This window comes from Anomaloglossus baeobatrachus, chromosome 6 (assembly GCF_048569485.1).
Source record: "Anomaloglossus baeobatrachus isolate aAnoBae1 chromosome 6, aAnoBae1.hap1, whole genome shotgun sequence".
NCBI lineage: Eukaryota > Metazoa > Chordata > Amphibia > Anura > Aromobatidae > Anomaloglossus > Anomaloglossus baeobatrachus.
The window spans coordinates 5,524,173-5,538,530 of record NC_134358.1 but is presented as its reverse complement, the minus strand read 5'-3'; the positions used below and the strand labels follow the sequence as shown (position 1 = coordinate 5,538,530).

Below are 14,358 nucleotides of genomic sequence, written 5' to 3'. Positions count from 1 at the left end.
TATCTGTGGAGTTACATAGGACTGCAGGTGACATCTACTACATTCTCTGTACTCAGAGAGATATCACTGTGTTATCTGTGGTGTTACATAGGACTGCAGGTGACATCTACTGCATTATCTGTACTCAGAGATATCACTTTTATCTGTGGTGTTACATAGGACTGCAGGTGACACCTACTACATTATCTGTACTCAGAGAGATATCACTGTGTTATCTGTGGTGTTACATAGGACTGCAGGTGACATCTACATTATCTGTACTCAGAGATATCACTGTGTTATCTGTGGTGTTACATAGGACTGCAGGTGACATCCCCTACATTATCTGTACTCAGAGATATCACTGTTTTATCTGTGGTGTTACATAGGACTGCAGGTGACATCTACTACATTATCTGTACTCAGAGATATCCCTGTGTTATCTGTGGTGTTACATAGGACTGCAGGTGACATCTACTACATTATCTGTACTCAGAGATATCACTGTGTTATCTGTGGTGTTACATAGGACTGCAGGTGACATCTACTACATTATCTGTACTCAGAGATATCACTGTGTTATCTGTGGTGTTACATAGGACTGCAGGTGACATCTACTACATTATCTGTACTCAGAGATATCACTGTGTTATCTGTGGTGTTACATAGGACTGCAGGTGACCTCTACTACATTATCTGTACTCAGAGATATCACTGTGTTATCTGTGGTGTTACATAGGACTGCAGGTGACCTCTACTACATTATCTGTACTCAGAGATATCACTGTGTTATCTGTGGTGTTACATAGGACTGCAGGTGACCTCTACTACATTATCTGTACTCAGAGATATCACTGTGTTATCTGTGGTGTTACATAGGACTGCAGGTGACATCTACTACATTATCTGTACTCAGAGAGATATCACTGTGTTATCTGTGGTGTTACATAGGACTGCAGGTAACATCTACTACATTATCTGTACTCAGAGCTATCACTGTGTTATCTGTGGTGTTACATAGGACTGCAGGTGACCTCTACTACATTATCTGTACTCAGAGATATATCACTGTGTTATCTGTGGTGTTACATAGGACTGCAGGTGACATCTACTACATTATCTGTACTCAGAGAGATATCACTGTGTTATCTGTGGTGTTACATAGGACTGCAGGTGACATCTACTACATTATCTGTACTCAGAGATATCACTGTGTTATCTGTGGTGTTACATAGGACTGCAGGTGACATCTACTACATTATCTGTACTCAGAGAGATATCACTGTGTTATCTGTGGTGTTACATAGGACTGCAGGTAACATCTACTACATTATCTGTACTCAGAGATATCACTGTGTTATCTGTGGAGTTACATAGGACTGCAGGTGACATCTACTACATTATCTGTACTCAGAGATATCACTGTGTTATCTGTGGTGTTACATAGGACTGCAGGTGACATCTACTACATTTTCTGTACTCAGAGATATCACTGTGTTATCTGTGGTGTTACATAGGACTGCAGGTGGCATCTACTACATTATCTGTACTCAGAGATATCACTGTGTTATCTGTGGTGTTACATAGGACTGCAGGTGACATCTACTGCATTATCTGTACTCAGAGATATCACTGTGTTATCTGTGGTGTTACATAGGACTGCAGGTGACATCTACTACATTATCTGTACTCAGAGATATCACTGTTATCTGTGGTGTTACATAGGACTGCAGGTGACATCTACTACATTATCTGTACTCAGAGATATCACTGTGTTATCTGTGGTGTTACATAGGACTGCAGGTGACATCTACTACATTATCTGTACTCAGAGATATCACTGTGTTATCTGTGGTGTTACATAGGACTGCAGGTGACATCTACTACATTATCTGTACTCAGATATATCACTGTTATCTGTGGTGTTACATGGGACTGCAGGTGACATCTACTACATTATCTGTACTCAGAGATATCACTGTGTTATCTGTGGTGTTACATAGGACTGCAGGTGACATCTACTACATTATCTGTACTCAGAGATATCACTGTTATCTGTGGTGTTACATAGGACTGCAGGTGACATCTACTACATTATCTGTACTCAGAGATATCACTGTGTTATCTGTGGTGTTACATAGGACTGCAGGTGACATCTACTACATTATCTGTACTCAGAGATATCACTGTTATCTGTGGTGTTACATAGGACTGCAGGTGACATCTACTACATTATCTGTACTCAGAGATATCACTGTTATCTGTGGTGTTACATATTATTATTATTATTATTATTATTTATTATTATAGCGCCATTTATTCCATGGCGCTTTACAAGTGAAAGAGGGTATACGTACAACAATCATTAACAGTACAAGACAGACTGGTATAGGAGGAGAGAGGACCCTGCCCGCGAGGGCTCACAGTCTACAGGGAATGGGTGATGGTACAATAGGTGAGGACAGAGCTGGTTGCGCAGTGGTCTACTGGGCTGAGGGCTATTGTAGGTTGTAGGCTTGTTGGAAGAGGTGGGTCTTGAGGTTCCTCTTGAAGCTTTCCATGGTAGTGGAGAGTCTGATGTGCTGAGGTAGAGCGTTCCAGAGTATGGGGGATGCACGGGAGAAATCTTGTACACGATTGTGGGAAGAGGAAATAAGAGAGGAGCAGAGAAGGAGATCTTGTGAGGATCTAAGGTTGCGTGCAGGTAGGTACTGGGAGACTAGGTCACAGATGTAGGGAGGAGACAGGTTGTGCATGGCTTTGTATGTCATGGTTAATGTTTTGAACTGGAGTCGTTGGGCGATGGGAAGCCAGTGAAGGGATTGGCAGAGTGGCGAGGCTGGGGAGTAGCGAGGGGAGAGGTGGATTAAGCGGGCTGCAGAGTTTAGGATAGATTGGAGGGGTGCAAGAGTGTTGGAAGGGAGGCCAGAGAGCAGGAGGTTGCAGTAGTCGAGGCGGGAGATGATGAGGGCATGCACTAATGTTTTTGAAGATTCTTGGTTAAGGAAAGCACGGATCCGGGAGATATTTTTGAGTTGTAATCGGCATGAGTTGAAGAGGGCTTGGATGTGTGGCTTGAAGGATAGAGCAGAGTCGAGGGTTACTCCAAGGCAACGAGCTTGTGAGACTGGGGAGAGTGAGGAGGAGGAAAGACAATAAACTCTGTTTTGTCCATGTTCAGTTTTAGGAATCGTGCAGAGAAGAAGGATGAAATAGCAGACAAACATTGTGGTATTTTGGTTAGTAGAGAGGTAATGTCAGGTCCAGAGAGGTAGATCTGTGTGTCATCGGCATAGAGATGATACTGGAAGCCGTGGGACTCTATGAGCTGTCCCAAGCCGAAGGTGTAGATGGAGAACAGCAGGGGTCCAAGAACTGAGCCTTGAGGGACACCGACAGATAGGGGGCGAGCTGAGGAAGTGGTGTGAGAATGGGAGACGCTGAAAGTTCGGTCGGTTAGGTATGAGGAGATCCAAGATAGGGCCAAGTCTGTGATGCCCAGAGATGAGAGAATCTGTAGTAGGAGGGAATGGTCTACTGTGTCGAAGGCAGAGGACAGGTCCAGGAGGAGGAGGACAGAGTAGTGTCGCTTGGCTTTGGCGGTTAGTAGATCATTGGTGACTTTGGTTAGGGCAGTTTCGGTAGAATGATGTGGTCGGAAGCCAGATTGAAGCCGGTCAAAGAGGGAGCAGGAGGAGAGGTATGAGGACAATTCAAGATGGACATGCTGTTCCAGTAGTTTTGAGGCATAGGGGAGAAGGGATATGGGGCGATAGTTTGACACAGAGGATGGGTCAAGGGAGGGCTTTTTGAGGATGGGTGTAATAGAGGCATGTTTAAAGCATGAAGGGAATACACCACTTGCTAGTGATAGGTTGAAGAGATGGGTTAGGGCTGGGATGAGGACTGTGGTGATGTTGGGGATGAGGTGCGATGGGAGCGGGTCCAGTGCACAGGTGGTTAGATGTGATCTTGAGAGTAGAGTGGAGAGATTGTTTTCTGTCATGGTGGAGAAGCTGGATTTGGAGGAAGAGGGATGAGTAGCTATGATGAGGGGCTGTGGTGATTGTGGGCCAAAGCTTGCTCTGATGTTGTCAATCTTCCGCTTGAAGAAAGAGGCAAAGTCTTCAGCTGAGATGAGAGGAGAGGGAGGTGGTGCCGGGGGATGGAGGAGAGGAGAGGGAGGTGGTGCCGGAGGACGGAGGAGAGGAGAGGGAGGTGGTGCTGGAGGACGGAGGAGAGGAGAGGGAGGTGGTGCCGGAGGACGGAGGAGAGGAGAGGGAGGTGGTGCCGGAGGACGGAGGAGAGGAGAGGAGAGGGAGAGGGAGGTGGTGCCGGAGGACGGAGGAGAGGAGAGGAGAGGGAGAGGGAGGTGGTGCCGGGGGACGGAGGAGAGAATTGAAAGTGTTGAATAGCTGTTTAGGGTTGTGAGAGAAAGAAGATATGAGGGATGAGAAGTAGACTGCAGGTGATATCTACTACATTATCTGTACTCAGAGATATCACTGTGTTATCTGTGGTGTTACATAGGACTGCAGGTGATATCTACTACATTATCTGTACTCAGAGATATCACTGTGTTATCTGTGGTGTTACATAGGACTGCAGGTGATATCTACTACATTATCTGTACTCAGAGATATCACTGTGTTATCTGTGGTGTTACATAGGACTGCAGGTGACATCTACTACATTATCTGTACTCAGAGATATCACTGTGTTATCTGTGGTGTTACATAGGACTGCAGGTGACATCTACTACATTATCTGTACTCAGAGAGATATCACTGTGTTATCTGTGGTGTTACATAGGACTGCAGGTGACATCTACTACATTATCTGTACTCAGAGATATCACTGTGTTATCTGTGGTGTTACATAGGACTGCAGGTGACATCTACTACATTATCTGTACTCAGAGATATCACTGTGTTATCTGTGGTGTTACATAGGACTGCAGGTGACATCTACTACATTATCTGTACTCAGAGATATCACTGTGTTATCTGTGGTGTTACATAGGACTGCAGGTGACATCTACTACATTATCTGTACTCAGAGATATCACTGTGTTATCTGTGGTGTTACATAGGACTGCAGGAGACATCTACTACATTATCTGTACTCAGAGATATCACTGTGTTATCTGTGGTGTTACATAGGACTGCAGGTGACATCTACTACATTATCTGTGCTCAGAGATATCACTGTGTTATCTGTGGTGTTACATAGGACTGCAGGTGACATCTACTACATTATCTGTACTCAGAGATATCACTGTGTTATCTGTGGTGTTACATAGGACTGCAGGAGACATCTACTACATTATCTGTACTCAGAGATATCACTGTGTTATCTGTGGTGTTACATAGGACTGCAGGAGACATCTACTACATTATCTGTACTCAGAGATATCACTGTGTTATCTGTGGTGTTACATAGGACTGCAGGTGACATCTACTACATTATCTGTACTCAGAGATATCACTGTGTTATCTGTGGTGTTACATAGGACTGCAGGAGACATCTACTACATTATCTGTACTCAGAGATATCACTGTGTTATCTGTGGTGTTACATAGGACTGCAGGAGACATCTACTACATTATCTGTACTCAGATATCACTGTGTTATCCGTGGTGTTACATAGGACTGCAGGTGACATCTACTACATTATCTGTGCTCAGAGATATCACTGTTATCTGTGGTGTTACATAGGACTGCAGGTGACATCTACTACATTATCTGTACTCAGAGATATCACTGTGTTATCTGTGGTGTTACATAGGACTGCAGGAGACATCTACTACATTATCTGTACTCAGAGATATCACTGTGTTATCTGTGGTGTTACATAGGACTGCAGGTGACATCTACTACATTATCTGTACTCAGAGATATCACTGTGTTATCTGTGGTGTTACATAGGACTGCAGGAGACATCTACTACATTATCTGTACTCAGAGATATCACTGTGTTATCTGTGGTGTTACATAGGACTGCAGGAGACATCTACTACATTATCTGTACTCAGATATCACTGTGTTATCTGTGGTGTTACATAGGACTGCAGGTGACATCTACTACATTATCTGTGCTCAGAGATATCACTGTTATCTGTGGTGTTACATAGGACTGCAGGTGACATCTACTGCATTATCTGTACTCAGAGATATCACTGTGTTATCTGTGGTGTTACATAGGACTGCAGGTGACATCTACTACATTATCTGTACTCAGAGATATCACTGTGTTATCTGTGGTGTTACATAGGACTGCAGGTGACATCTACTACATTATCTGTACTCATAGATATCACTGTGTTATCTGTGGTGTTACATAGGACTGCAGGTGACATCTACTACATTATCTGTACTCAGAGATATCACAGTGTTATCTGTGGTGTTACATAGGACTGCAGGTGACATCTACTACATTATCTGTACTCAGAGATATCACTGTGTTATCTGTGGTGTTACATAGGACTGCAGGAGACATCTACTACATTATCTGTACTCAGAGATATCACTGTGTTATCTGTGGTGTTACATAGGACTGCAGGTGACATCTACTACATTATCTGTACTCAGAGAGATATCACTGTGTTATCTGTGGTGTTACATAGGACTGCAGGTGACATCTACTACATTATCTGTACTCAGAGAGATATCACTGTGTTATCTGTGGTGTTACATAGGACTGCAGGTGACATCTACTACATTATCTGTACTCAGAGATATCACTGTGTTATCTGTGGTGTTACATAGGACTGCAGGTGACATCTACTACATTATCTGTACTCAGAGATATTACTGTGTTATCTGTGGTGTTACATAGGACTGCAGGTGACATCTACTACATTATCTGTACTCAGAGATATATCACTGTGTTATCTGTGGTGTTACATAGGACTGCAGGAGACATCTACTACATTATCTGTACTCAGAGATGTCACTGTGTTATCTGTGGTGTTACATAGGACTGCAGGTGACATCTACTACATTATCTGTACTCAGAGATATCACTGTGTTATCTGTGGTGTTACATAGGACTGCAGGAGACATCTACTACATTATCTGTACTCAGAGATGTCACTGTGTTATCTGTGGTGTTACATAGGACTGCAGGTGACATCTACTACATTATCTGTACTCAGAGATATTACTGTGTTATTGTCACAAACCACCGGGGGGGTCACTCAGAAATCCCCCGCGCTGGCTACCAGTACGTCACAATCGGGGGGTAACAAGTGGGGGGTCACCCCTCCTTTATACCTCCCGACCGACAGAGCACGTGACGCGCTCTCTAGCGCCCCTCTTATAGTCAGGCCAATTATGGAATTGCCCGACAATAAGCAAGGAGGCCGCTATACTACTTATGCCGATTATTGAAGGGTCCCCGGTGAGAGTAAGGTATATATTCCCCCGACCTCCGCGGGCGGAATATATAAAACCTCCCCGGATCTCACTGGCCTCCCCACAATAATCCTTGGCACAACTCGCTGCCACCAACCGCTTCACGGTAACTATTAGCCGAACACACAGACGTGGGATTCAAGATCGAGATAACAGAACAGCCCAAGATTAATTATATAATTTAATCAGCCTAAAGCACACTAGAAACTACAATACATACAATAGGGAATCTACAGAATATACATATGTCAGGGTACAGTTACAATCAAAGCATGGGTTACAAACAGGCATACACAGTTCCAGCAGTTACCTTGTTGCGTCTGGCCACAGGGGGGCGCTGTAGACCAGGTTTCTAGGATCCTTCCCACAGATGTTTCCTACACGTGCCCCCAGCGAAAGAACCCTGGAAAATGGCCGAAGTAGGGTTATCAACCTGGGCAGATCCAGGTCCCCTCCTACCTTAGTGACCTCAGAGGGAGCACTGCTCCACCCCTGGCTGGAGTTATGGACAATCCACAACATGGAATATGGGCCATAACTTTGCCTGGGAGCGTCGTAGGCGGACGCCAATGCTCTCATTGTGACAGTTATGAATTTAGCTACAGAATGAGAGGACTCATGACCTGTCTGCCAGTTCCCCATTGGCTGATATCACGTTTGGGGTATTTCCCCAGGTCCTGCTCCCATAAAAAGGGTGTGCCGGCATCGTCCGCATGCGGGGACACCATTTTTATGGTTGCCATATTTATCGGAAATATGGCTTGCGAGATATGAACCATTTTTTACTGGAGTCGTCCTGTCTGGATACTTCCAAGCTTGCTAATTAGATAGCAGCTCCTACCACAGGGTCACGGCAGGGAGTCATCCTGTGTCCATTGTTCCCACATCATCTAATCTCCATATCACAGGAGATGGCCATGGAGGTGTAACACCTTCACAGATGCTGGACATTGAGAACAAGAAGGGAGGGGGCACTGCCAGGGAGTGATGAGGGATTATGACTGGAAGTCATAATTCATCTTCAAATCCCGGGATTTGCCTCACAGTTATCTGTGGTGTTACATAGGACTGCAGGTGTCCTCTCTGTGGAGCTACATGGGACTGCAGGTGTCCTCTCTGTGAAGTTACATAGGACTGCTGGAGCCCTCTCTGTGGTTACATGGGACTGCAGGTGCCCTCTCTGTGGAGTTATATAGGACTGCAGGTGTCCTCTCTGTGGCGTTACATAGGACTGCTGGTGCCCTCTCTGTGGAGTTACATGAGACCGCAGGTGCTCTCTCTGTGAAGTTACATAGGACTGCAGGTGTCCTCTCTGTGGCGTTACATAGGACTGCTAGTGTCCTCTCTGTGGCGTTACATAGGACTGCTAGTGTCCTCTCTGTGGAGTTACATGGGACTGCAGATGTCCTCTCTGTGGAGTTACATGAGACTGCAGGTGCTCTCTCTGTGAAGTTACATAGGACTGCAGGTGTCCTCTCTGTGGCGTTACATAGGACTGCTAGTGCCCTCTCTGTGGAGTTACATGGGACTGCAGGTGTCCTCTCTGTGGAGTTACATGGGACTGCCCCTGTCTGCACTCACCTTCTCCCTCCAGCTTCTCCGGGCTCCGGTACCACACCACCTGGCGGGAGTCCAGTCGGATCTGGAAGGTTCTCCGCTCGGGCCGCTGGGACTTCTTCTGGTAGAACAGGGTGAGGACGGTGCCGGTCTCCAGCTGCCGCAGGCTCCGGGCCACGGCTCCGGGCTCCATCCTCGGCTCCTCCGCGAATCCGTTCATATTGGGCAGTCTACACCCGGACATGGCCGAGCTCCTCTCCTCCGGCCACACGGGACCGAGCCGTGCCTGGAGGGACGCGGGATGGAGGGCGCCGCATCACAGGAGGCGGCCGGGCGGGGTCCTCCAGAGGTTCGGGGTCCTCAGCTGCTGGGGTCTCGGGAGATGCGGGGTCCTCAGGAGGTGCGGGGTGCTCTGCTGCTGCGGGTCCCCAGGAGATGCCGGGTTCAGGGGTCCTCAGGAGATGGAGAGTCCACAGGAGATGGGGGGTCCTCAGGAGATTGGGGGGTCCACAGGAGATGCCGGGTTCAGGGGTCCTCTGGAGATGGGGGGTCCTCAGGAGGAGCCGGGTGCTCAGGAGATGGGGGGTCCTCAGGAGATGGGGGGTCCTCAGGAGATGGGGGGTCCTCAGGAGGAGCCGGGTGCTCAGGAAATGGGGGGTGCTCAGGAGGAGCGGGGGTCCCCAGGAGATGCCGGGTTCAGGGGTCCTCAGGAGATGGGGGTCCTCCGCTGCTGGGGTCCCGGTGCAGTGCTCTGTGCAGCGGACCCTGTGCACGGGAGGATGGAGCAGACCACACCTACACCCTCCTCCGGCAGCACAGCCCTCCTCCTCCTCCTCCCTCCTCCGCCGGTCCAGTGTGCGGGTCCGGGGCTGCAATAACAGCTGATGAAGCCCCAGAGCGGCTCCTGGATCCGCGGTGTCCGGAGGGAACCGGTTACAGGCTGCAAACAGCCGGGAAATGCCCGAACCAGGGAAAAAAGTGACCTGCAAGGGGGCCGCGGACTGACAACCCGCAGCATGGCCTGACAACCCGCAAGACGGACTGACAACCCGCAGCATGGCCTGACAACCCGCAGCATGGCCTGACAACCCGCAGCATGGCCTGACAACCCGCAAGACGGACTGACAACCCGCAGCATGGCCTGACAACCCGCAGCATGGCCTGACAACCCGCAAGACGGACTGACAACCCGCAGCATGGCCTGACAACCCGCAGCATGGCCTGACAACCCGCAAGACGGACTGACAACCCACAGCATGGCCCGACAACCCGCAGCATGGCCCGACAACGCGCAGCATGGCCCGACAACGCGCAGCATGGCCCGACAACGCGCAGCATGGCCCGACAACGCGCAGCATGGCCCGACAACGCGCAGCATGGCCCGACAACCCGCAGCATGGCCCGACAACGCGCAGCATGGCCCGACAACGCGCAGCATGGCCCGACAACGCGCAGCATGGCCCGACAACCCGCAGCATGGCCCGACAACCCGCAAGACGGACTGACAACCCGCAGCATGGCCCGACAACCCGCAGCATGGCCCGACAACCCGCAGCATGGCCCGACAACCCGCAGCATGGCCCGACAACCCGCAAGACGGACTGCCAACCCGCAGCATGGCCTGACAACCCGCAAGATGGCCTGACAACCCGCAGCTTGGCCCGACCACCCGCAGCTTGGCCCGACCACCCGCAGCTTGGCCCGACCACCCGCAGCTTGGCCCGACCACCCGCAGCTTGGCCCGACCACCCGCAGCTTGGCCCGACCACCCGCAGCTGGGCCCGACAACCCGCAGGACGGCCCGACAACCCGCAGGACGGCCCGACAACCCGCAGGACGGCCCGACAACCCGCAGGACGGCCCGACAACCCGCAGGACGGCCTGACAATCCTCAACATGGGCTGACAACCTGCAGCATGAGCCGACAGTTGACAACTCACAGAATGGCCGCAAACTGACAACCCGCAGCATGAGCTGACAACCCGCAGGACGGCCGCAGATGGTGGCGTGCAGATCTAGGTCACGATGACGGGTCACCAGTGCACTGTCTGGAGCAGTGCTGGGATCAGGGTGACTGGTCACCAGTGCACTCCCCGGAGCAGCGCTGGGTCAGGGTGATGGGTCACCGGTGCACTCCCCGGAGCAGCGCTGGGTCAGGGTGACGGGTCACCGGTGCACTCCCCGGAGCAGCGCTGGGTCAGGGTGACGGGTCACCGGTGCACTCCCCGGAGCAGCGCTGGGTCAGGGTGACGGGTCACCGGTGCACTCCCCGGAGCAGCGCTGGGTCAGGGTGACGGGTCACCGGTGCACTCCCCGGAGCAGCGCTGGGTCAGGGTGACGGGTCACCGGTGCACTCCCCGGAGCAGCGCTGGGTCAGGGTGACGGGTCACCGGTGCACTCCCCGGAGCAGCGCTGGGTCAGGGTGACGGGTCACCACTCTCTCGCCTGTCTTCTGTCTTCTGCATTATTCAAAAGGAAGCAGCAATTTTGTAGAACAAAAAAATTCTAAGAAAATCAGATTGTGATAACAAAAGAGCAAATTTTATTAGTCGTTAAAAATGATTATTTCTCATCACAGCGATCTCCTGTACGATATTCTCATTGTCTCCCTCTCTCCTGTACGATATTCTCATTGTATCCCTCTCTCCTGTACGATATTCTCATTATCTCCCTCTCTCCTGTACGATATTCTCATTATCTCATTGTCTCCCTCTCTCCTGTACGATATTCTCATTGTCTCCCTCTCTCCTGTACGATATTCTCATTATCTCCCTCTCTCCTGTATGATATTCTCATTGTCTCCCTCTCTCCTGTATGATATTCTCATCGTCTCCCTCTCTCCTGTACGATATTCTCATTGTCTCCCTCTCTCCTGTATGATATTCTCATCGTCTCCCTCTCTCCTGTACGATATTCTCATTATCTCCCTCTCTCCTGTACGATATTCTCATTGTCTCCCTCTCTCCTGTACGATATTCTCATTATCTCCCTCTCTCCTGTACGATATTCTCATCGTCTCCCTCTCTCCTGTACGATATTCTCATTATCTCCCTCTCTCCTGTACGATATTCTCATTGTCTCCCTCTCTCCTGTACGATATTCTCATTATCTCCCTCTCTCCTGTACGATATTCTCATTATCTCCCTCTCTCCTGTACGATATTCTCATTATCTCCCTCTCTCCTGTACGATATTCTCATCGTCTCCCTCTCTCCTGTACGATATTCTCATTATCTCCCTCTCTCCTGTACGATATTCTCATTATCTCCCTCTCTCCTGTACGATATTCTCATTGTCTCCCTCTCTCCTGTACGATATTCTCATTATCTCCCTCTCTCCTGTACGATATTCTCATTATCTCCCTCTCTCCTGTACGATATTCTCATTATCTCCCTCTCTCCTGTACGATATTCTCATTATCTCATTGTCTCCTGTACGATATTCTCATCGTCTCCCTCTCTCCTGTACGATATTCTCATTATCTCCCTCTCTCCTGTACGATATTCTCATTATCTCCCTCTCTCCTGTACGATATTCTCATCATCTCCCTCTCTCGTGTACGATATTCTCATTATCTCATTGTCTCCTGTACGATATTCTCATTATCTCCCTCTCTCCTGTACGATATTCTCATTATCTCTCTCTCTCCTGTACGATATTCTCATTATCTCCCTCTCTCGTGTACGATATTCTCATCATCTCCCTCTCTCGTGTACGATATTCTCATTATCTCATTGTCTCCTGTACGATATTCTCATCGTCTCCCTCTCTCCTGTACGATATTCTCATTATCTCATTGTCTCCTGTACGATATTCTCATTATCTCCCTCTCTCCTGTATGATATTCTCATTGTCTCCCTCTCTCCTGTACGAAATTCTCATCGTCTCCCTCTCTCCTGTACGATATTCTCATCATCTCCCTCTCTCGTGTACGATATTCTCATTATCTCATTGTCTCCTGTACGATATTCTCATCGTCTACCTCTCTCCTGTACGATATTCTCATTATCTCCCGTACGATATTCTCATTGTCTCTCTCTCCTGTATGATATTCTCATTATCTCCCTCTCTCCTGTACGATATTCTCATTATCTCCCTCTCTCCTGTACGATATTCTCATCATCTCCCTCTCTCCTGTACGATATTCTCATCATCTCCCTCTCTCCTGTACGATATTCTCATTCTCTCCCTCTCTCCTGTACGATATTCTCATCGTCTCCCTCTCTCCTGTATGATATTCTCATCGTCTCCCTCTCTCCTGTACGATATTCTCATTATCTCCCTCTCTCCTGTATGATATTCTCATTATCTCCCTCTTTCCTGTACGATATTCTCATCATCTCCCTCTCTCGTGTACGATATTCTCATTATCTCATTGTCTCCTGTACGATATTCTCATCGTCTCCCTCTCTCCTGTACGATATTCTCATAGTCTCCCTCTCTCCTGTACGATATTCTCATTATCTCCCGTACGATATTCTCATTGTCTCTCTCTCTCCTGTATGATATTCTCATTATCTCCCTCTCTCCTGTACGATATTCTCATCGTCTCCCTCTCTCCTGTACGATATTCTCATAATCTCCCTCTCTCCTGTACGATATTCTCATCATCTCCCTCTCTCCTGTACGATATTCTCATCGTCTCCCTCTCTCCTGTACGATATTCTCATTATCTCCCTCTCTCCTGTACGATATTCTCATTGTCTCCCTCTCTCCTGTACGATATTCTCATTGTCTCCCTCTCTCCTGTACGATATTCTCATTGTCTCCCTCTCTCCTGTACGATATTCTCATTGTCTCCCTCTCTCCTGTACGATATTCTCATCGTCTCCCTCTCTCCTGTACGATATTCTCATTGTCTCCCTCTCTCCTGTACGATATTCTCATTATCTCCCTCTCTCCTGTACGATATTCTCATTATCCCCCTCTCTCCTGTACGATATTCTCATCGTCTCCCTCTCTCCTGTACAATATTCTCATTATCTCCCTCTCTCCTGTACAATATTCTCATTATCTCCCTCTCTCCTGTACGATATTCTCATTATCTCCCTCTCTCCTGTACGATATTCTCATTGTCTCCCTCTCTCCTGTACGATATTCTCATCGTCTCCCTCTCTCCTGTACGATATTCTCATTGTCTCCCTCTCTCCTGTACGATATTCTCATTATCTCCCTCTCTCCTGTACGATATTCTCATTATCCCCCTCTCTCCTGTACGATATTCTCATTGTCTCCCTCTCTCCTGTACGAAATTCTCATCGTCTCCCTCTCTCCTGTACGATATTCTCATCATCTCCCTCTCTCCTGTACGATATTCTCATTATCTCCCTCTCTCCTGTACGATATTCTCATCATCTCCCTCTCTCGTGTACGATATTCTCATTATCTCATTGTCTCCTGTACGATA

The 14,358-nt window shown here is 48.4% G+C and overlaps 1 protein-coding gene across 1 annotated transcript in view; it reads right to left on the bottom strand.

Moving 5' to 3' along the window:
* The window catches only part of LOC142243773 (1-phosphatidylinositol 4,5-bisphosphate phosphodiesterase gamma-1-like), a 150,996-nt gene extending 141,235 nt beyond the window's left edge, over positions 1-9,761 (bottom strand). Inside the window, exon 1 of the mRNA XM_075315972.1 lies at positions 8,977-9,761. Coding sequence (XP_075172087.1) covers positions 8,977-9,196 — 220 coding nt within the window. The 5' untranslated portion in view covers positions 9,197-9,761. The remainder of the gene's footprint in view (positions 1-8,976) is intronic.
* Between the last annotated feature and the right edge of the window lie 4,597 nt (positions 9,762-14,358).